Source organism: Falco punctatus, assembly GCF_963210335.1.
Source record: "Falco punctatus genome assembly, chromosome: Z".
In the NCBI taxonomy this organism is placed as follows: domain Eukaryota; kingdom Metazoa; phylum Chordata; class Aves; order Falconiformes; family Falconidae; genus Falco; species Falco punctatus.
In genome coordinates this window covers 43,966,309-43,989,104 of record NC_137586.1, presented here as the reverse complement: position 1 = coordinate 43,989,104, position 22,796 = coordinate 43,966,309, and the positions used below count along the sequence as shown (strand labels likewise).

The window sequence follows — 22,796 nt, the reverse complement described above, 5'->3', positions numbered from 1 at the left end:
GGAAAACAGTTATACAAATATAATTAAAATGTAAAGAATGCTTATGAGCGAGAGAAAGAAATAAAAACATGGACTCCATTTTAATGAGGTTGGGTACTTACTGTATCTGAGGACATTTCATTTGAGATTGAGTTGGCATGATTACAGAAGCATTGTATTCTAATTATTCAACCTGAAATGTCATTGTTGGTTCTTTTTGGTTCATCACTAAAAATACACATTTAAAGGAAAAAATAATATAATTCCACTTCAGAAACGATATCGTCAGATACCAATGATATTGAAGAATACTGTTAGTATTGCAACTAATACTTCATAATTAATGTGGTACTCTTATTGCCTGAAATTGTACTGATGAAAGCCATGGCTGCAGTCATCCCAACCCCTCCTTCCTAGAAATAATCAGGTAAGAGCGGTTGTACCCTGACAGATCTCCCCAACACAGGAGCTGCTTGTGGTATGTGCCTGGAGAAGGATGCAAGGGCAGGAGGAACACACCGTAACAGCCAGAATCTTTTCCCAGCCTCATGTGGGCTATAAACCAATTGCTGTGGCTACCTTCCTAGCCATAGATGATGTCTTATTTTTTAAAGTTTTCTTGGTAGATTTTTCTTATAACAAATATGTCCAGCAACCTTTGAACCCACTTTCATTCCTGGTGCCCACAAGAAACTCTGGCCACATTGCACAGCTAAGTTGCAGATGTGGAGAGGTGTCTTCTTTTGTTGCCTGCAGAAAATGCTCCTATTTCTTTTTGATGACTCTCTGCATTTGTATCTGAAAAAAGGATGAATAATCATGCTGTACTCACTTTCACCATGCCACTTGGGATTTATCAATTCTTCACTGTAACCTCCTCAAGTCTGAAGACTTAGGGCTGTATTTAGAATGCTACTGAGGCATGTCTTGCACGATAGCTGCTGTCATAACCTGGATTTTCTTTGTGGCCCTTTTAATTGTCTCCAGTTATGCAGTACTCTTTGAGATGCATGCAGCATTTAAGAAGTAAAGATTTACTCAGGGACACAGTAATATTTTCTGTTCCTTCTCTATTCTTTTTGTATTAATTCCTACTTACATTGGTGTTCAGACGGCGGTTGAACTGAGCAATAGAACGGTCATTATCTCAGATTTAGAGAGAGAGAGATACTTTTATGTCCAAAGCATCTCAGTACTTCTCTTTGGCAGAAGCCTTATAACTGTTGGGAGCTTGTTGCAGACATAGGGTGTGTGAAAGCATTATATTCACAGTAGTCAGATTAAAAGCCCTCTGAAATCAACAGGAAGGTTTCCACTGATTTAAATAAAAACTCTGGCAGGACTTAAGGTGCTGCCTGACCACCACTTAACCACAAGAAAACACCAGTGGATGGTTCACTTTTCCTGAAGACTAAGCACACAAAATAAACTTTCACTGTTAGAATAAAACCAGCTATTTCACAACTAAACAGCAATGCAGGCAGTTTTTCGTCTTGAATACCAAATTCTTTCTCATCCTGTACTGTATTACTTATGTCCATGGCCCAAGTAGTGCAGAAAAGCCAATCATGTTCATGTTGTTTTTCTTTTTTCATGACCAAGATACCTCCAATCAATTTTGTGCTTTATTTTTATTTTTTAACTTATGAAAGTGTAAAGATTTCATGCAGTTACACTTTTCTGTGTATTCAATCTTTCTACCTCTCTTCTTCTCTCTCCCATACTTCCCTGGCCTTGCTTGTTTCTCTTTTCTATAGAACTACTGAATGGCACCCATTGCAGATTTAACTGTACGCCTCACAGTGCTCACTCATCCAAAGTCCCCAGAAGTGTCCACTACATGGAGCTTTCTCCCATGCCCTTCCTAATTCCACTATCAGAGCTTTTCCAGAAGTCAGGGAGGTCTGAAAAAGTACAGAACAGAAGCTAAAACCAGAGGTAATTAAAAAAGAAAAGTATGTATACATGTGTATGTAACCACGTATCCAGAAAGAGAAAGAAATTAAAGTAACAATTACACTTTTAAAAGAGAATTCTTGTTGATATGTACATACGTTTCTAGGAATATCAGTTCTGAAGAAAGTCTGTATCTCAACAGAGAAATGTTAAGGAACAGCAAGCCAGCTTTGTTTCTGAACTATGATTGGTTTCTTGTAATAAGACTTTTACCAGAAATACATTTTAGTTGTTAAAAAAAAATGCATTGCCCTTAAGAGCTGGACAGTCTGTAATACAGAACAAGAGTCTGTAACCAGTAAGTTCAAATCATGTTATGAAATATTGTAAAGGCAACATGGATTCTTCTATCTCCATTTTTTTGTGCATACAGTTGAAATGATTCACTTGTGTTTTGCTGAACCTTGTTTTGGTTGTTCCTAGGGCATGTATGTGTTCTGCTGTATTTCAGATAGCTGCTGGTTTTTTGCTATGTTATACAACTGCATAAGTGACTAAAATGTTTCTCTGAAATAATGCATTTTTTTAACACTAGCAAGTAAAAGATAGTATTGTCTTGATGCTGAGAAACAATTTAAGAGCATCACTGATACTGCTTTCACATATTGATTTATTTAAAATCCTTTCTATAAATCAGGGGTGTTTTTATTGAATATCATGACTATGTTGCAGCAGTTCAAAAATGTCTACCAAACTGCACTCCTAACTGCATGAACTGTTGTAACAATGGAAGGAAGCACATGACAACGCAATCTTTCCTCAAGCATACTGCTGTGGCAGGTATTGGTGAAGATGCCAGAGGCAGAGGCCCTTGCAACACTGGCATGCAGATCTCATTCAGTGGTACCATAGGCAACAGTAAATGTTATTCACTGTGAATACAAGAGAACTAATTGGGTTCAAAAGTACTGCCGGGAAAATTGCCCTGTCTTCAGGATGACAAGGTTATGCAGGTTTGTTAACATCAGCACAACCGTTGCTTAAATGAGGAATGAAGAAATGACTAGAAAATTTGTTGAACAACATCCCCATGCTTGTTCAGTCAAATAATTTAGACTGGCGTTGGAGCATCTGCACATAAATTCACCTGTTGCAAGTCTTCTCCATTGCATCACAGGAAGTTTTAAGATTTATTTCTGGGGGGAGGGAAAAGTTTCCTCATTGATACTCATTACAGACTTTCTACTGCTCAGTGTCAAGTAAAACAGCAAACCACTGGACCAGAAAATCTGGTTATCTGGATTTCTAAAAGTGCCAAAGCATAATACAAAAAGTCTTCTTTAAAAATAAAATAAAATAAAATAAAATAAAATAAAATAAAATAAAATAAAATAAAATAAAATAAAATAAAATAAAATAAAATAAAATTTATAATGCTCAACTAAGCATAGCAAAATAACAGCTTGGTCTGGACTGGCTTGCAAAGAACATTTCTAACATGAAAGCCTTGGGTTGTCAGAGGCAATCAAGTGGGATGCAAAGACTTCCCAGCACAGAGTAACAAGGCTGGAAGACCCCGTACTGGGTCATATACTCCAGTCTGAGGCACCTGTGCAGACCAGTTATCCTATTGCTTGAGGAGATATCCAAAGATGGGCATTTTCTGTGAGCTTTTCCTGGTGTCCTGACACAACTGTGATGTGCAACCCAGACCAGGAAGACCCATGCCTTGGTGGGAAACACATCATGTCATAGCATTGGTCTCACACTCGTGTAAATATAGCTGGTTTTCTAGTTGTCTTTGAATACCTTCCATTTTGAGGAAGGGAACCTGGCTGAGCTCCCTCTGCCTGGCTTACAGCCACGTGTCCTGACCTGCCGAGATGCTTGCCCCTGGCTGCAGCAACCAGGAATACCAACCATCATCTCCAGCAAAATAAAACACAGACTTGTTAAAACGCCTTAGAAGCCTGCACTTCTCTGAAAGTGTGGACCTGATCCAGTGCTCAGTACAGTCAGGGGGAGATAGATCAGCGATCAGCCTCTCCATGAAGAACAATCTCGTTAGCAGCTCTAATTTAGCAACCGGAGCTCTGTCTTTTTAATCACTTAGGGGTTCTGCTCTGTTCCTTCCCAAGCACAGAGCATTTCCGATTTGAAGAATTGCTTTCCCATAATTAAATGAAAAGGAGTTAGTTGCAGCCCTCTGCACAAATTACTACCCAGTGAATGCAGAATAATGCATTATAAGTAGTACTCTATTGTATTTATTGTACAGGTATTGATGTATGTTGGATTTGTTCTATTTTAGAGGCACTGCCATGGTAACTTGTCTTTCTTGACAAAGGCTTTATGTCAGAGCAGAAATGGAAGATGCAGAAACTGAACTTCGGTAGCCAGTGAGATGAAGGCTGCCAGCATTACCTTTACCAAAGCATCACTAGGAAACAAACTGGCATGTCTGTCTCTTGTCAAGTGTCCTGTTCACTGAGGAATCGCTGACTGTGGGGCAAGAAAGGAGGCAAGGTGGCAGCTGGCACTGACTTTAATGTAAAACACAACACATCTGTGCTGGATTAGTTTCCAAGATGGCAGCTGCCCATAGATTTAATCACTGGCATGTTTTAAAGATAAAATAACATCACAGAAGGGTTACCTTGATCAGATGACCTTATTCAGTGCCATCGGTGATACGGCTGGAAAGATGAATGTAACACCAGGTGCACTTTGCTGCTTTTCACTACTACTGTTGTTCTCACTTTACTTTTTGTTTTTGGTTTGGTTTGCTACCATTTCAAGGTACTGCTACAGACTGTTGATTTTAGGGTTTTGGGGCTGGCCCTGGTTCGGTGTCTTGGTCTGGCATGAGACTATCTAATCCCTTCCCAAGTCTTTTCTCAACATAACTGCTTCCCTGAGCACTACAGGTTTTGACCTCTGAAAAGCAAAATAACAGCAGAGTTTGATCCCTGGGCAGGGTCCCAGGAGACATCCTCATTGCTCATGACACAGCCCTTCCTCTCTGCTGGTCTGGGGTTTATGTCCTTGCCACCACCAGCTCTGCAGTTGTATACTGCTAATCGTGGTGAGACCCACATTAGGTGTGTTGGTGCCACAGACTTGAAATTAAAATTTTTCATGTCCATTGGCTGCATTTTGGATTTTCTTAAAGCTGACTTGGTCCAAAAAGAGCTGGCAGCTGAATTTGCCTTATGTACCATTCTGGATTGGGAAAGCCATCTTTGAACCCTGCCCTGAGTCACGTTCAGAAGTAGGTGTTTAGCAGCAAATCTAGCCTGAAAATAATCGCTAAGCAGCATGTATGATGGCGCAATAGGATTTTGCACACCCTGGGAAAACAGCGTGACTTGCGGTATCAGTTTGACATTGCAGACTTCACTGATCCCTACCTGGTTGTTTAGTATGGAATTCAGTGAGTTTGGTTGTACTACACAAGGCGAGCCTAAAGAGTGCTGGAACAGCTTGCAAAGCACCTAGCTCTTGCCAGAGTGATTAGTCCCCCACTGGTGAAAAAAACCCAACACCACTTACTGCCAATAACCGTTATTTTAACCAAGCAAAGTGCATATTTATTCAGTGGCCTCTGCGGTACTGGAGGCACTGTGTTTACTCTCCATCTGCTTTCCCTTATCCAACCCTCTTTAGATCCTGAGTTGCTAAAAATGACTCGTGATAATGACATTTGTCAACATAATTCCACAAATCATAAAGCAGTGCAAGAAAACCCCTTAAGCAGAAAGAGATACCCAGAGTTTGCAATGGGTTGTTTACAGGTACCTTCTTGTGTAACAGCTTGGAGGAACTTGAAGACAGACTGTGCCAAAACCCCCATGTTTGGGAATGAGGTAGGAGAGGGGAGCAGGGGATATGAGATCCATGTGTTTGCCTAATTTTGTATCCTAAAGACTTGCCGTTCCCGTCCGTGATTTTTCTTGAAATGTTAATTATAGATGGGGATGTCAGCAGTGCTGTTAATAGACTAACTTAGGTGCTGTAAAAAAATCACCCGATGAACAAAAAGCAGGTTTTATAACTAGTGATCATCTGCAGCAAAAGCAAAATGCACCAGTGGCTTGTGTGAAGAGCACAGGACTGCCTCTTTGTGCGCCCCTCCCTGTGCTGCAGTGGGTTTGTCCATGCACCTGTGTGCTGGCTCACAAAACCGACTTCAGCAAGAGCAGTGGTGGGAATATGTGGGGCCAAGGAGGGTGCACCCAGAGCTGGCAAGGGCAAGGCACACAGGTGCAAATACTGCTGGTGCCATCCAGGGGGTCACCTGGATGAGGCGTGTGAGTGAAAGGTGATGTGATTGCGTGTGCCTCCAAGGACAAGGTTCTCCCCTTGTGAGCAGATTTAATTGATGCAATAAAACCAGGACAGGTACCTTGGTGTTTCAATCTCAATATCACTAAAGTTACTCCACTGGGTGATTGATCAGCTGCTGTGCCAGGGAGACATCAGACAGTGCCTCTCACAGAGAAAGTGAGTGGCTGGGGCCCGGGAGCTCATCTCCTGCTGGCACAGGACTGGGATCCAGCTGATTCTCTGCTACAAGATGCATGCTGGGGGCCAGGCAAGCAGCTGTTCAAGGCACCCAAAAAATAGCTCAAGATACAGGTCAAGACACAAGAGCAAGCCCAGTCGCCAGGCCTCTGCATGGCAGACAACATGGGGCCACCTAAGTGGCAATGAATGGCACCCCTCAGCCAGCAGGTCCACCCAAAATGGAGAGTGTACTCCTGAGGATATCTGCCATGGTCACCAGCACCAGCCTGTGCCAAGGTGGGCAGCTCTGCAGCACTTGCAGCCATGCCACTTGCTGGCTGTGTGCTCTAATGCCAAGGTAATGCATGGAGATGGGAGTGTGGGCAGCTCTGTGGGGGGTATTGGTGATGAACAGGATGACAAGTGATTCCTGTCACGATGATTAACGCCTGTTCCCACTTGTCTAAGTCCAAGCCCATGCTCAGCCCCTTGCCTGCCTCGGTGAAGTGTGCTTTCTCCTTCTTGCTCTCCAGTGTCAGTCCCGGGATGCTCCAGAGGCTGCAGGAAAGAGCTGAGGAGGATTACAGGCTGCAGGCTGTCCACAGCCACAAGCACCCTGCTCACACTGGAGACAGGTCACGCCACCCCCACAAGCATCCCATAGGACTGCACCAACCCATTACAGATGGACAATATGCTTATTGTCAGATTGGACACAGCATCTTTTAGCAAAGGGGAATCATGCCCATCACCTCCATCAGGAGTGGACATACAGAAAACCAGTCAATGCAGACACTCGGGGACAAGAAACTTGCTGCTTGCCAGGACTCTCCCCAAAAGCCTCATAGCCTGAGGGCCAAGGCTGAGCTCTCCCCTGTGGGGACACCCATCCTGCAGCTGGTCTATCCCTCACATACTGTGGGCTATGAGATGAGAGGGGAAACATTTGTTTCTGGGGGGGTGAGACATGAGCATGCTGAGAAGACTTTCCCGCGTTGCTCCTCATTAGATACCATGGGCCTCTCGGCACTGCTTAGGGCAGGGGTCCTCAAACTTTTTAACCAGGGGGCCGGCGCGCGGATGCAGTGGCAGGCAGCCATCTGCGGCTGCTTGGTTTCCCCCCCTCAACCCCCGGCAGGGAGGGGGCAGGGGGGTCTGTAAATACCGGGGGCCGGATTGAGGACCCTGGGGGGCTGTACTCAGCCCGCGGGCTGTAGTTTGAGGACCCCTGGCTTAGGGGCTGGAGACCACAAGTTCAGCTCTTGTCAGCTTTGCAGGCTGGGCTGGCTCCCTACCCACTTACAGGTTTTCTCTCCTCTCTATTGCATGGACGATAAATACTGCTCATCTACCCTCCCACATATTCATGGTATCTGCTGTCTCTGTAGTATCAGGGCACCAGATATTAAAGTACACTTACAGGTGTGAAAACCAACCAGCAAGAAACTGCTCTGAGGGTGAAGGTGATCACCTCTGCCGAATCAAAAATCTCTGCCCTCATAATGCCTGCTGGGGAAGAAATAAGTTTCAATTTAAATGTTACCCAAGATCAGGGCTGGTAGCACTGGCTAGAAGGGCATACAAAAAGATGCCCTAGAGAGATTTTTTACCCTTTGGCCAGCTATCACAAACCAGTTATAAATTGGTTTCTGACTGTGAACAAGAAGGTGCTAAATGCCTTGCCATTCCTGTTGCAGCCCCAACTACAGAGAAGGACTTGGCTTACCCTGGGCAGGAGCCTGCCCTGGGACTTACCTATGTTAATATTCCCACTCTCCACTAATCAATAAATTACTTTTTCATTCCAAACAATTTCTAACTGAGCTAGCTGACAAAAAGAGATTAATTAAACCTGGAGCTGGCTCTGCCCTGTGCTGTGACACAGTGAACAGCACTATCCGTTTTTATAGTTTTTATGTATTCAAATGAACTGTTTAAAAAAAAAAAAATGAAGATAATAGAGTGCAGATCTGGACCTTCCATAAGACTAGCACTCATTGTATCATAACAAAGCACTACTAGGCTTAGAAACTTCTCTATCAGAAGTGCTCAAAATATGTGTAAATAATTTAACAAGTGTCTGTTTTATTTGTCTTCAAGGTCAGACAGTACACATCTAATATTTACATCCCATTTTAAACAAGGGTTTTCTCACTTACTCTGTGATCTTCTCCTGTCCATCTCTTCTTTCCTTGCAAAACATTTAATACAGACCGCAGCCAGAAAAAGCAAAAGCTTTTTTGAATGTCATTAATCCCTGGTCTAGGTTGAGTTTTAGCTCAAATCATGATAATTTGTGATGGTACATATTTTTGCATGATGTGACTATCAGCTCAAGAAGGTAAAGCAACTGTTTTCCCCACACCTCTCTTGTTCTGCTTATGGTCTTTTTTGTTAGTATTCTTCATTGTATAAAAATAGACCCAAGCCCTAAAATCTTCAACTCTCAAAAGGCAGGAGTTGCTGAAGGAACTCCATGCTTGTTGTGCAGATAAAACTATCCTCAAGCATTCAAAGCACAGGGCCCTTAGCATAGAAATGAGTTGGGTGATTCTTCAGGTGATTACTTCAAATATTTTTCTTTCTTGCATGAAGTCTTGCCTGTCAGAACCTATGGTTTATGACAAGTGTTAATAAGCTGCTTTGGTAAGATAACCTGTGAGGTGCTTTAGTAGAGTCAAGCCTGACCTTGTCCTAATGACTTCCAAATTTTTTTTTTCATCCTTTCTAGGGCCATCATTCTTCTTTGTAACATAAATTTTCTCACTGATTTAAAAATAAATTATTATGGCTATTAAAAACACTAACGGGAGTAATCAATGAGCACTGTGAATCACTTTTAAAATAATAAAGTGATCAAGATGATTGATACTCCAGTTATATGAAGCATTTAGTGCAAAGACTTCTTCATCATTAAATCGAGTAAGTTTGTTGAGCCTCACCAGAAGCAGGCACAGGACTTGTGTTGCGTATCCCTTCCTGGCCTGTTAGGTATTTCACAGCTCTCTGTGGGTTTTATGCGGAAAGAACGTGCAGGATGTGCCGACAGGTCTTTGGCTGCTGCAAGGCTGTCACTGAGCAGCAAATAGGAGTGTGCTTGGCTGGTTGTGCACCTTGTGGCAGAAACCAGTGACCTTAAACAAGCTACCAAGTCTGACACATTTTGGAGCATCAGGAAGCTCATCAGCCTCATTAAGAGGTCTTCTGAAAGCCCCCTGCGCAGCCTTTACCCTGACAGTTGCAGTGAACAGAAGGCAATAAAAATGGCACCAGTCATTACTTTTTAAGTTGGGCCTCTGCTCTGTGACATGGTGCACGCTGCTGGGTTGCATGCACCCAGGTGGGCAAGGCAGGGAAATACACAAAAACTCTTGCTCCCTCCACCACAGATGAGCAAGGGTATCAACGTATCAACACCTCCTGCCTGCCCAAGGGCACAGGGAAGTTTGGGATGAGCTGGGAAGAAGCTATGGGAGGTGGGAGGGATGCTGGGGAGAGGAAGCTCAAGCTGTACTCTCAGGGTGGGGGGAGTGCTGTGCTGCACAGGAAAGGAACAATCAACATGCCCTGTTGCAATGCTGCAAAAATACAGTGTGCACGAGCCCTGCTAGCTCATCTGGCTTCATATCTCATGATACAAAGCAGCCATGACAAATGGCAATGTCCAGTCCCTGCTGCTGCTATGTGCTCCTGGCTTTAAAAATCCCTGGGGAAAAGGATGGTGGGGACGGTGTGCAGGCTGTTACGCCCCTGCTGCTGGGACCACAGGGCAGTGGGTACAGGGGCTTGGCGCTCGGAGTTTCTGCAGGTCTCACTGCTGCCAGACTGTATTGCAATCAGTTGTCTGCAGTGAGGTGTTTCATTTCAGGATGGCAATGCAACCCACCGGTCTGGAAGGCATACAGATTCATGAAAGCAGGTAAGGCAGTTTTCAGTCACTGGATGAACAGGAACTGCCGACAAACCTCTTCATTGTGGTTCCAGGATTTTCATAGCTTTGGACAAACTTCATCCTGAGGCTTCTTCTCGGTGGATGGTTTTCCTTTGACCTTTTGAATGCTTGTAGCCAGCTTGTCTAATCTCAGAGAAGTCTCTTGGCAGAAGGAAGCAGACACAGTCATAAAGTGGCTCCCATATTGTTTTACTCGAACCTTGAACAGCTTGGTTTAGATCAATAGCTTGTGGAGGGATCTTTAATCAAGTTGCTGAACCTTCCTTTGGATGCTTAAGTACTCTGCATTCTGAATCTTAATTATGTTCTTCAAGGACTTGGATTTAATGGTATATTTGTTCACAATATATTCATTCTAGTTATTCATGAGTTAAAAAGAACAAACTACATTTTTAATGGGGCTGTGATTTGAGGAACACTTAGCAAAAGCCAGAAAATATCTGAAGGTCTGTTTCTGCTAGAAGATAAACAGGTATTCGCTAAGATAGCTTCCCAAATGAACAAGCATTCAAATAGGATCTTCATTTGGAAAACAAAGAATAAAAAAAGACTGTCATCACATTCAGATTGGATAACCCTCTGCCCTTTTACTACGGGTCTTCTCTTTCATCAACTATGAGCTCAGTGACCTGCTTTTTATTCAGAGTTTTAGAGTACAAATATGTCATGTTTGTAAGCATACTGAACTGTTCCTTAAGTTCATCCTTTTCAAAAAGAAAGGAGTTTAAAAAGGCATACAAACAAAAGAAATTAGCACACAATACTTCATGAAATTTTTATGTTTTTTTAAGCAATAATTTTACCTTTCTTTTGGATGACATTGTTTATTGTAAGACATCATTTTTATTAAATACACTGCAATACAAGAGACTTTCCATGTCATGTTGAGAGAAGCTGGTCACATGATTCACAAACAAAACTTTTAACACTGATACCTAGGCATCACTTTGAAATCAGCCAAGATGCAATGAAAGTTCTAAAGCAATGACTTGTTATAACAAACTGCAAAACAAGAACCACTAAATATTTCCACAGAGACATCACATTAGAAAAAAAAAGAAAAAGAAAAAAGAAAGGAGAAAGATAGTTCTACACACCAGGTCACATTTTGGTGACAATATAAAGATTTATATTTATATGTAGATATCTTCCTCTTTACCTTAAGTGACAAAGAGAGCGATATCTAGAAATATATATATACATAAAATATAGGTGGAAAGCAGGGCTGGGACAAATATTTAATTAATTTATTCTCTCTCTATTAGTGATTCAATTAAACATCAATGTTGAATTAAATTACTTCTATATAAAACATTCTTAGCTGCTTTTCTTTAAGTTACAGAAAGGTACATAGAAGCTGTGAGATACAGGCCTCCGGAAAGATTCGATTTCATCTCCGTTTTTGCACATATTCCAATCAAATGGCCTCACTACTAGCAGCTTCTGTTGTCCTTGCCCAAAGGAGTCAGTTTTTATAAAATACCAGCCGGTCATCACCCAAAACCTTCTACAAGCAAACAAAAAACCCCCACAGACCTGGTCTAGAATGCATAGACGGAAAAATAACACACCCATCATTTCCCACTTCTTCTCCTGAGATGTATGTTTAAAAGATGGCAAAATAGTCACTTGGTTGTTATTGTGAAATTCACAGTGTTTTCCCTGCAACATGTAGATATTTTTTTTCTTCATACTTGTGATTAATGTAGCACACCCCCCACCCCACCCAAATAAAGGTGTTTTAACTAAGGCTCTAAAGGACCTTTTGATTCAAAGCAGCAGTGGTTCATCCCAGCCCTCACAACAAGAAAATACAACTTCCTGTGCTATCAAAACCTCCATCTCTGATTAGAAGCCCCAACCTATTCCCCAGCCCCTCCCTACTCCCTTCCCTCACATTTTATAGCAGTATTTGAAATCCAGTTACAGGCTGCAACAACTCAGACACAGACTTGTTCTAACACATATGCATTATACCTTAGTCATCCAGTGACCTAACAATTCTATTGGGTTATTCAATTCATTTTTAAAGTGTTTTGTAAAAGTCTACATCAACCACAACAACAAAAAAAAATCTCTCAGAAAGGTGGGGAAGAGTACAGAGAGGGCAAGAGAGGAAAGAAAAAAGAAAAGAAGGAAAGAAGGAGAAAAGTAAAGAACAGAAAAGGGAAAGAAGGAAATTGTTACAGAAATAGCAAGAAAAAAACAAACAAAAAAAGGCAGTTAATTATTTAACTGTAGACAATGTATAGAGATATTGGTTTACAAATCAAAATGAATGAAGTCCTTTTAGAAGGGTACACTCCATCATGCATCATGGGTTGCTGCTGCTTTGTAAGTGTCTGTTCTCCATGGCCAGTTCTGGGTTCTGCAGCTCTATTGAGAGTGAAGGACAAAGCGTGGCAAATGCTGCTATTATTACTGCTGAATTTTGGCATTCTCGTTGTCCTACAAGTCGTGTTGCAGTCTGAATAGTCCAGCACATTCTTGGAATTATTTTGTTACTGCAGACGAGTATAAAATGCTAATGGAGTTGCACTGTTATTCTAGGACAATAAAACAACAATAGCACAAACCCAGGAATGACAGTAAACCAAACCCTTTTCCAAGCTTGGAAGCCTGTCTGTTCATTTCATTGTAAGAAATCAACAAGTGAGATGGGAACGGAAGAAATGTTTTTATGCAATCATTGGGGCAAGAAAAGTGCTTGTTGTATCTCTGGCATTCTAGCACTGCCTCTGCTGCACACCAGTTAAAAAGTTGAATCTTACAAACATAGAAAAAGAAATATCAAAAGAAAAAATATTTTGGTTACTCAGCAGACTTTATCAATTTATTAGTAGCACTCTAATCATAATTTGTAATAATGTAGGTGTATGTAAATTTATACATATACACACAGCCCATACATAATGTGCATGCATGTCTGCACATATATAAATAAAATACAACATAGGCATACATGTATATGCTCTGTGTGTGTATATATGCCATACGCAAACACACATATATAATATATATTATATATCTGATCAGTTCATAGCTTCACAGTCCATAAACTTTTTAAATGAGCCTGATTGTCATATTTACTCAGTGTACGCGACCTAGCTGACAGTGCAAGCATGATGAATATGCACATATACTCACCCTTCACTGTGATTTGAACATATTTCTTCCTCTTCTCTGATCATTCTGCTACACTTAGCCACCTTTTAATAAACAAACACAAACTATGTATAGCTACAGTTTATAGCTTGTCTACTGTGATTACACAATTTATGCACTATCAAGAACATTAATGATATAGGTCAAGGTTATCCATACCGGTGGCTCTGTAGAACATTTGGTCCTTTAGAAGTTTAACATACTGCTATGTTATTGCACAATGCATTGTAACACTATTTATTCTCTGAAATGACTCTAATAGTCTCACTAGTAAATCAAAAAGAAGATGCCACTAAGCACATTTTCAGGGTTTTGTGGTTTGTTTTTTTTTTGGTATACATTCTTTCAGTGCTTACAAAACCCACCTGTTTGCTTTCAGGCTGGAGCCTGCTTTCCAGTAGAAGAAGCATCTCAGATGCCTTTTTCTTCAGCTCATAAGAAACTACAACAGAATACAGCAGGCAGAAACTCAGCACCCCCCTCCATCACCTGCAGCCTCCTCCCATTGCACAGTAAGAGCGGACTCTGACACCTTTCTTTTCCACCACTGTTGTTTCAAAAATCAATTTCAAATTCCTTTAAAACACAACATTCAGGTTCTCAAGAGAATGGGTTTCACTGGATGCTCAGTCTTTATCTAGCTTTCTGTGTGAACTTCCAAGACAGTCTAGATAAAATCTTAAGGCCTATTTTGTAGGAATCTTCCTCTGGCTTTTTGTGTGTTCCCAGTTCAGTAGCGGTTAAGAAATAACATCTAGTTTATTAAAGAAATACTGAGTATGGCTTTATAGTTACACTGTCATGTTTATTTGTAATGCTGCCTTTTCAATGACATTGAGAAGGGTGAAACTTCATCAGTGTCCAGTGAACTGTTTTCTTTTGAAAATATTCAGAATCTTTATAAGCTAGCTCTAAAAGCTTCTGAAGGAAAAACTTAAAGTGCCTCAATAAATAATATACGCCAGCAAATTATATGTTAAATGTGCTATGGGAACACTTACAAAAATAAAACGCTTAATTTATTAAATAAAATATCCCCAACACAAAGATGAAGGATTATTTTGATCTGGCTCATATCAATAAGAAATAACAAAAAGAGAAAACAGAAAGAAAGATCACTTTTTTGCAGTAACGCCCCCTCACAGAGGGAGGCAAAAGTCTTGAGGAATAGAATAGGTAAGGTAGGTTTTCATTGTAAGAATTCATATTAAAAATAATCCTAACTCTAAATTTGAAATCATCAACTTCCAGTTCGAAAAATAACAGGTATGCCCATGCAACTGTCATCAACACAGTGGCCATGCAAATGTTGTACACATACAATGCCAATCAAACCAAAAATGAGTCATTTAAGAAAGAGTGGATGGTGGTAATGACAGCACTAGTACCAATACAAACACGGCGCTGAGCTCAGGGTCTTTGCACTCTGAATAGTAAGCCATAACCTCAGAGTAATTTGTTTTCTCTAGAGATTTCTATCCCCTGCCATGGCTCAAACATAACTAGTGATCTCCGTGCTTTAGATTATTGATGTTATATCAGTCTATTGTATCTGTAACATTGTAAAGGCATTTTAACACGGCTAATGTCCTCCATTAGCCCCTTCTAATGAAATAAAAGTTACATTGTTATGAGTTCGCTATGCCTACCAGGGTGTACTACAAGATGAGTGATAGTTTCTGCACAAAGGGCATTAATCGACTATGCACAGTTTTGCTTGCATGGTTCAGGAAAAAAAAAAAGGATTGAGGAAGGAAGGAATATACTGCTGGACAAGCACAGTATATGATACACCTGTCTCAGCACCTATAGCTTGTCCTATCTTATCAAAATCCTTAATTTCAACATGTGAACCTGAAATTAATACCGTACATTAGTAAGCCTAGCTTCAGCCTTTATTAAAAAGACTAGCTGGAGAACATTTTTATACCAGTGGCATGACAGTATCCTACCAGAAGACAAAATCAGGGCATGTGTTTAGTTTATCATGTTGTAAAGTAATTGTGTGCAGTAAAAGCAGCATCTTTTCCCCTTTCACTTGTGTCTGGCAATAAAAAGTGCTGGCAAAGCACCTCCTTGAACAATCCCTTTAGTCCTCAGAAAGACTCTTCAGGGAAAGTGCTAAATCCCCTCTTGCCTTCGATCAAATCGTTTCAGTGTTTTTTTGTGGGGTTGGATGCCATCTGATCCCCTAGTTCCTCCAGATAGTGTATCACACAACACTGTCTTCTTTCCATCTGGCTTTATCTCCGCAAGGAACATGCTTCATGTAGAGAACACCAGTCTTCTTTTTCCACCCACATGCTGAAGCAAAAAATATTGAGGTGAATCCATAGAAACTCCCAGTAGCTGTACAGCAGAAATCACAAAGTTCGAGTCAAATATATTTTTCCCTTTTTTTCATCCACATCAAAGGCATGAATACAACAAGGCATTGTTAGTTGTGGTGGGCAAACTGAAGAGTCTGCTGATATAACAGATCGGGTATTTAAGGCCTTTGTCTATGCAGAGTTACAATAATGCAGAAGCCAAATTGATAAGAAAGACAGGAGAAAAGAAAAAAAAATAGAAACAGAAAGAGAGATAGAGTGAGAGAGAGAAAGCAGATACATCTCAGTAATGTCTAAAAAGTCAATACTGTGTCTACAGATGGAGAAGTGCACATTGCTTGCCCTTTGAAAGCTTCTCCGCAACTTTGTCATTAATACTGTCAAAGTTAAGAACACATTTTAATGGAGTTCAGCGGCTGTTGAACACATTCATCCCCACAGCCCACAAGAAGAAATGCTAGGAGACTTTAGCCTAAAATATCCAAGTAGACTGGAGATGCCTTGGCCAAGTTCTGGAGAAGGGAATGGATTTCTTTGATGTTGAGCCTCATGTGAGGTTCCCGTTGCCAACAGCCCAGCATCAAGTCATACACTTCCTTCGGGCATGTGCGAGGTCGCTGCAGGACTCGGCCCTGAGTGATGCACTCAATCACCTAGGAGAAATCACAAGGAAAGGATCAGCACAGCTGTATCAATGATGTGGGGGTCATCTATGGAAGGGGTAACTGCTAATTGCCACTGCAGCCTCACTGGTGGCAGTCACCCAGCCAGCTCTGCCAAGGGCTGCATTTCTAGGCAGACACACCAGCAGCCAAATGCGATCTGGAAAAATCACTGTAATGTAAGTTGTCAAGGAGCAAGAGGTTTACTGATGTTATGTTCACACATGCTGCCCCTTCCACTCATGAAGGAATGGTAGCCAGGAAGTAATCCTAAACCTCCTCCCTCTAACCACCTACCAACCTCACCTCATCTCAGAGGCAGGCCAAGTTTTCACCCTGCTCACACAGACTGTCAGTGCCTCTCCCTCCTTCCCTCCTTAAACTTATGAGTATCACTGTGGCTAGTCTCTGGAAAGGGTTACTTGTGACTGCCTGGAAATCAAGACATCTCCAGATTACTTCAATCTGCTCAATAATGGTTTTGGACAACCACTTTGCAACAATGACATGTATGATATGGAAATGAAATCGCCTGTTCAGGAGACAGCTAGGCTCCTCTCATTGCCTCATGGTCTTTCCCAATACCCAGAGCAGACTATCCTATACAAAGCAAAAAGCTAAATACCAACTGGTATAGTTCTGCTTGGACAACTCCATCCACACTGTGGAGAAAATGGTGAAAAGGAAGAAATTCAACCACAAAGTTCGTGACAATACCATGAATACCTGATATCGGGGGTGGGTCGGGGGTGGGTGGGGTTGCCTTTACTAAATAAATTTGTGGCTGCCCAGAGAAGATACACCAAGAGTTAATGTGCCAGCCTTCCCAAAGCAGTTTGAGAATGTATTACACACACCTCATTGTTTGAGAGCTGATACCATGGCTGTTTGCCGTAGGTAAAGATTTCCCATAACACAACCCCCAGGCTCCAGACATCGCTTTCTGTGGTGAACTTCCTGTACATGATACTCTCTGGAGGCATCCAACGAATGGGCAGCATGGTGTGACCCCCAACCTGAAAAAAACAAATGAGTCAGAAATAATTTGTCCAGACCCTCACAAGGAAGAGTATCAAGGCATTAAACAAGGGGAATCCATAGCTCCTTTTTTTCCCACCTGATACCATTGACCCTGAGGAGCTCTTAAGAACTAGGGATTCATGGTCCAAACTTCTCTCCCTGCAACAACAGTCACTAACATGATAGGTTTCTCAAAAGAATCTCTAAATACATTATTTCTGAAGTGCAAACTCATCTTTAACATTTACTTGGCACACCCATGGAACAGAAAGGTCTATAAAATTATTAATTAATTTAGCCTACCAACCCACTTTAAATTAGCCCAATTTTACTCTTCATTTTAACACTCAGTAAACTAAAAAAGATTCATTAAATGAAATCTGCATTGATGACTCTCCTAGAAATTCAGCGACATCAACTGAAATCCAAGAAGACACAGTGGTCTGGCTGCATGACACAGTATGACCAGGATCTGTATCCTAATTTTGAGTGAATTAAAGCAATGGTCTTTTCTGCTGATAATTTCCAAAGTTAATGCATCAAATTATTTTGTTCCACATTAACCACCCAGTCCTACACAGCTTTAAAAAATAATTCAGCCTTTTCATAATATTCTTTTGATAATAAAGAACTTGTAAGATATGGACCCCTATCCTAAATCAACTTATGTTGAATGGGGTCTTTCACTAAAGGAATGCCTTTCTGAAAGTCTCTTGGAACATTTTTCGTTTTCCCCAAAATGCTATACTTCCTCAAAAATAGGTTTCCTAGCCTTACTTTAAATTAAAAAAATATATATCTCTTATTTCCAGTTTCTAAACAATTTTTTGTTCCTGATACATCCCCTTCTGACTGGATAACATCAATAAAGAAATACACTCAAGTACTTTTAAAATAGCGTAACTGCTGAGATACTGTGATATAGCTATACCCCCCACCCACAAAGGGCAGCCCGAGGGAGCGCCCTGGAGCTGGAGTGCTGGGACCAGAGCCGACAAACAGGGCATGGTGTGGCAGCAGCACGGGGGGCACTGCTGCCAAGGAGGGGCATTCCGCTGGCCGAGTGAGAGACTTGATGTACGTATAACGCAGCAGCGGGCACTGCTCTGTGTCTATGGCACAGATCAGGGGCACTCATCCTACCTGACTCTCACGGCAGAATGGTGGGCGCTCATCTCAGACCCAAGGCTGCAGCTCTGGCTGTAGGGTCTGCACCATCTACCCCAGTGGTGGCTGATGCCTCCACCCAGACAGAGCTGCTGAAGGGAGAGGCTGCAGTGCAGGCCTCGGGCTGCAGGACGTGCCCACACCTTTCTCCTGGGGCAGGGACAGGCAGCAGACCTGCCTGCAAGACCGTGCCCAGATGGAGGACCTCCTGCAGCAGGTGGCTGAGCTGCAGGAGGTGGCGAGAAGGCTGCGTAACATCAGGGAGGCTGAGAAGGAGCTGACAGCTGGTCCCAAGTGCAGTCTGCAGTGGACTCACAGCCCACAGCCAGGCAGTGAAAAACTCCCCCATGGCCACACACAGAGGGGAGGGGGCCGATAATGCAGAAGAATGGAAGACTGTAACATCAAGGACCTGCAGGAGGAAGAGACTTCCCCCAGAGCCTGAGGTGCCCTTGCAGAACTGCTTTGCTGCTCGGCCAACTGAAAAGGAGAGACCTGTCACATCAGGAAGGGTGCTGAAGCTGAGCAAGGCAGCCTGACCTGCCTGTTGTGTAATAACCAGCACAACTAAGAAAAAGCAAGGGTTGAGAGTAGTAGGCAACTCTCTTCTCAGAGGTATGGAGGCTTCCACCTGCTGACCTGATGCACTGTGTAGTTTGACCTTGGCTGGATGCCAGTTGCCCACCAAAGCCACTCTATAACTTCCCTCCTCAAGTGGTCAGGGGAGAGAAAATATAATTAAAAGCTCATGGGCTGAGATAAGGCCAGGGAGACATAACTCACCAATTACTGTCATGGGCAAAACAGACTTGACTTGGGGGAATTAGTTTAATTTATTACCATTCAGATCAGAGCAGGATAATGAGAAATAAACCCAAATCTTTTAACAACTTCCCGCTACCACTCCCTTCTTCCCAGGCTCATCATCACTCTCAAATTCTCTACCTCCTCCCCCTGAGCCACGCAGGGGGATGGGGAATGGGGGTTATGGTCAGTTCATCACATTCTGTCTCTGCAACTCCTTCCTCCTCACACTCTTCTGCTGCTCCAGCATGGGGTCCCCAGGAGACAGCTCTCCATTAACTAACTTCTCCAACATGAGTCCTTCCCACAGGCTGCAGTCCTTCACAGACCGCTCCCGCATGGGTGCCTTCCACGGGGTGCAGCCCTTCAGGCACAGGCTGCTCAAGTGTGGGTCCCTTGTGGGGTCACAAGTTCTGCCAGCAATCCTGTTTCAATGTGAGCTCTTCTCTCCGTGGGTTTGTAAGTCCCGCCAGCAAACCTGCATCAGCACAAGCTTCCCATGGGTCACAGCCTCCTTTGGGCATCCACTTGCACCAGCATGGGGCCCTCCATGGGCTGCAGGAGCACAGCCTGCCTCACCGTGGGCTTCACCACTGGCTGCTGGGGAAACTCTGCTCTGGTGCCTGGAGCACCTCCTGCCCCTTCTTCAATGACATTGGTGTCCGCACAGTTGTTGTTGTCACATAGTCTCACTCTCTTCTGCTGCAATTGGTTTCACAGGTGCTCCTCCTACCCTCTTCCCCCCTTCTTAAATACATTATTCCAGAGGTGCTACCACCATCTCTGATGGACTTGGCCTTGGCCAAGTGGCAGGTCCCTCTTGGAGCTGGCTGGCACTGGCCCTATTGAACATAGGAGAAGCTTCTAGCAGATTCTCACAGAAGCCACTCTAGCTACCAAAACCTTGCCATGCAAACCAACTACACGCACTCTCTAGAGAGGTCTACTGCTTACCAGGGGCTTGTATCAGGGATCTCACCAAGAGACTACCAAGCCTCATACAGCTCACTGACTATTATCCGCTGTTGTTGTTTCGTGTGGGCACCAATGATACAGCCAGGAGCAGTCTAAGGTGCACCAAAAATGATTACAGAGCTCTGGGAGTGGGAGTAAGAGACTCCGGAGCACAGGTTGTTTTTCCTCAGTGCTCCCAGTCAAATGGAAGGTGCTTGAAAGGAGCAGCCAAACCTGGCAAATCAACAGCTGATTGCGGGACTGGTGCCACAGCCAGGGGTTTGGCTACTTAGACCATGGGGCTCTCTCTGAGAACCCTGGTCTGCTGGGGGTGATGGGGTCCACCTGACAGAGAAGGGGAAAAGCACCTTTGGTCACTTGCCAAGCTGGTGAAGAGGGCTTTAAACTAGAGGTGCTGTGGGAGGGAAACCTCAGTCCATCCCACTCCGACCAGTTTGGTACCAGTGCCAGCAACAGATGCCCAGAGCCCGGAGAGGGATCACAGGGCAGCAGCAGAGCACCTGAAGAGCAGCACAAGGGAATTCCAGCCACTCCAGGCAGTTGAGACAGGTTCATTGGGGGCCCAACTTAAATGCCTCTGTGCAAACACATGTAGCTTGGGGAATAAACAGGAGTTAGAGATGTGCACACACCTGCAGGGGAAGGGTCTTACTGGCATCACAGAGACATGGTGGGATGACTCTTATCACTGGAGTCTTGGGATAGAAGGACACAAGCTCTTTAGGAAGGACAGGCAGGGGAAAAGAGGAGGGGATATCACCCTCTATGTCAGCAACCAGCTGGAGTGCATGGAGCTCCATCTGGGGATGATGAGGAGCTGACCAAGAATTTATGGGTGGATTAAAGGGAGGGCAGGGACATGTGACATTATAGTGAGGGTCTGCTACAGGCCACCTAACCAGAAAGAGTGAGTGGATGAAGCCCTCTATAGGCACATAGGTCCCTCCTCAACTTCACAAGCCCTGGTCCTCATGGGGGACTTCAACCAACCTGACATCTATTGGAGGGACAACACACCAGGGCCTAGGCAGTCCAGAAGGTTCTTGGAATGTGTTGATGATAACTTACTTCTCCAACTTCTAGAGGAGCCAACAAGGAGAATTGTCATGCTGGACCTTGTTGTCACCAACAAAGAGAGTCTGGTGTGGAAAGTGAAGCCTAAGGGCAGCCTTGGCTGGACTGACCATGAAATGGTGGCATTCAGATCCTTAGGGCAGCAAGGAGGGCGCACAGCAAGATCACTAACCTGAACTTCAGGAGTTTGGCCTCTTCAGGGATCTGTTTGGTAGAGTACCATGGGATAGAGCCTGGGAGGGAAGAGGCATGCAAGAAAGCTGGTTGATATTCAAGGATCACCTCTTCCAAGCACAACAGCGATGCACCTCAGCAAAGATGAAGGTGGGCACAAACACCAGGAAGCCTGCATGGATAAACAAGGAGCTCCTGGACAAAATAAAACACAAGAAGGAAGCCTTACATGAGGTGGAAGTAAGGACAGGCAGCCTGGGAGGAATATAGAGAAATTGTCCAAGCAGACAGGATCAGGTTAGGAAAGCTAAAGCCTTGACAGAATTAAATCTGGCCAGGGACATCAAGAAGAATGAGAAAAGCTTTTATAGGTATGCCAGTGCTAAAAGGAAGACTAGGGAAAATGTTGGCCCTCTCCAGAAGGAAACAGCAGACCTGGTTACCAGGGACAAGGAGAAGGCTGAGGTACTCAATGACTTTTTCACCTCTGTCTTCACCAGCAGGTGCTCCAGCCACACCATCCAAGTCACAGAAAGAAAAGGCAGGGACTGGGAAAATGAAGGACTGCCTGCTGTAGGAGAAGATCAGGTTTGAGACTATCTAAGGAACCTGAAGGTGCACTAGTCCATGGGACCTGAGGAGATGCGGGTCCTGAGGGAACTGGTGGATGAAGTGGCTAAGCCACTGTCCATCATGTTTGAGAAGTCATGGCAGTCCAGTGAAGTTCCCACAGACTAGAAAAGAGGAAATTTAACCCCCTTTTTTAAAAAGGGAAATAAGGAAGGCCCAGGGAACTACAGACTGGTCAGTCTCATCTTGGTGCCTGGCAAGATCATGGAGCAGATCCTCCTGGGAACTATGCAAAGGCACATGGAAAATAAAGACATGATTGGTGACAGCCAATGGGACTTCACTAAGGGCAAGTCATGCCTGACAAATTTGGTGGCCTTCTCTGATGGGGTTACAGCATTGACAGATCAGGGAAGAGTGACCGATGTCATCTACCTGGAATTCTGCAAAGCTTTTGACATTGTCCTGCACAACATCCTTGTCTTTAAACTGGAGGAGAGACATGGATTTGATGGGTGGACC

The 22,796-nt window shown here is 43.3% G+C and overlaps 1 protein-coding gene across 1 annotated transcript in view; it reads right to left on the bottom strand.

Moving 5' to 3' along the window:
- Nucleotides 1–3,240: 3,240 nt before the first annotated feature.
- The window catches only part of NTRK2 (neurotrophic receptor tyrosine kinase 2), a 224,270-nt gene continuing 204,714 nt past the window's right edge, over nucleotides 3,241–22,796 (bottom strand). The window contains exons 16-17 of the mRNA XM_080372754.1: nucleotides 17,348–17,506; nucleotides 3,241–16,481 (exon numbers count right to left, since the gene is read on the bottom strand). Of these exons, the coding sequence (XP_080228880.1) occupies nucleotides 16,296–16,481; nucleotides 17,348–17,506 (345 nt within the window). The 3' untranslated portion in view covers nucleotides 3,241–16,295. The remainder of the gene's footprint in view (nucleotides 16,482–17,347; nucleotides 17,507–22,796) is intronic.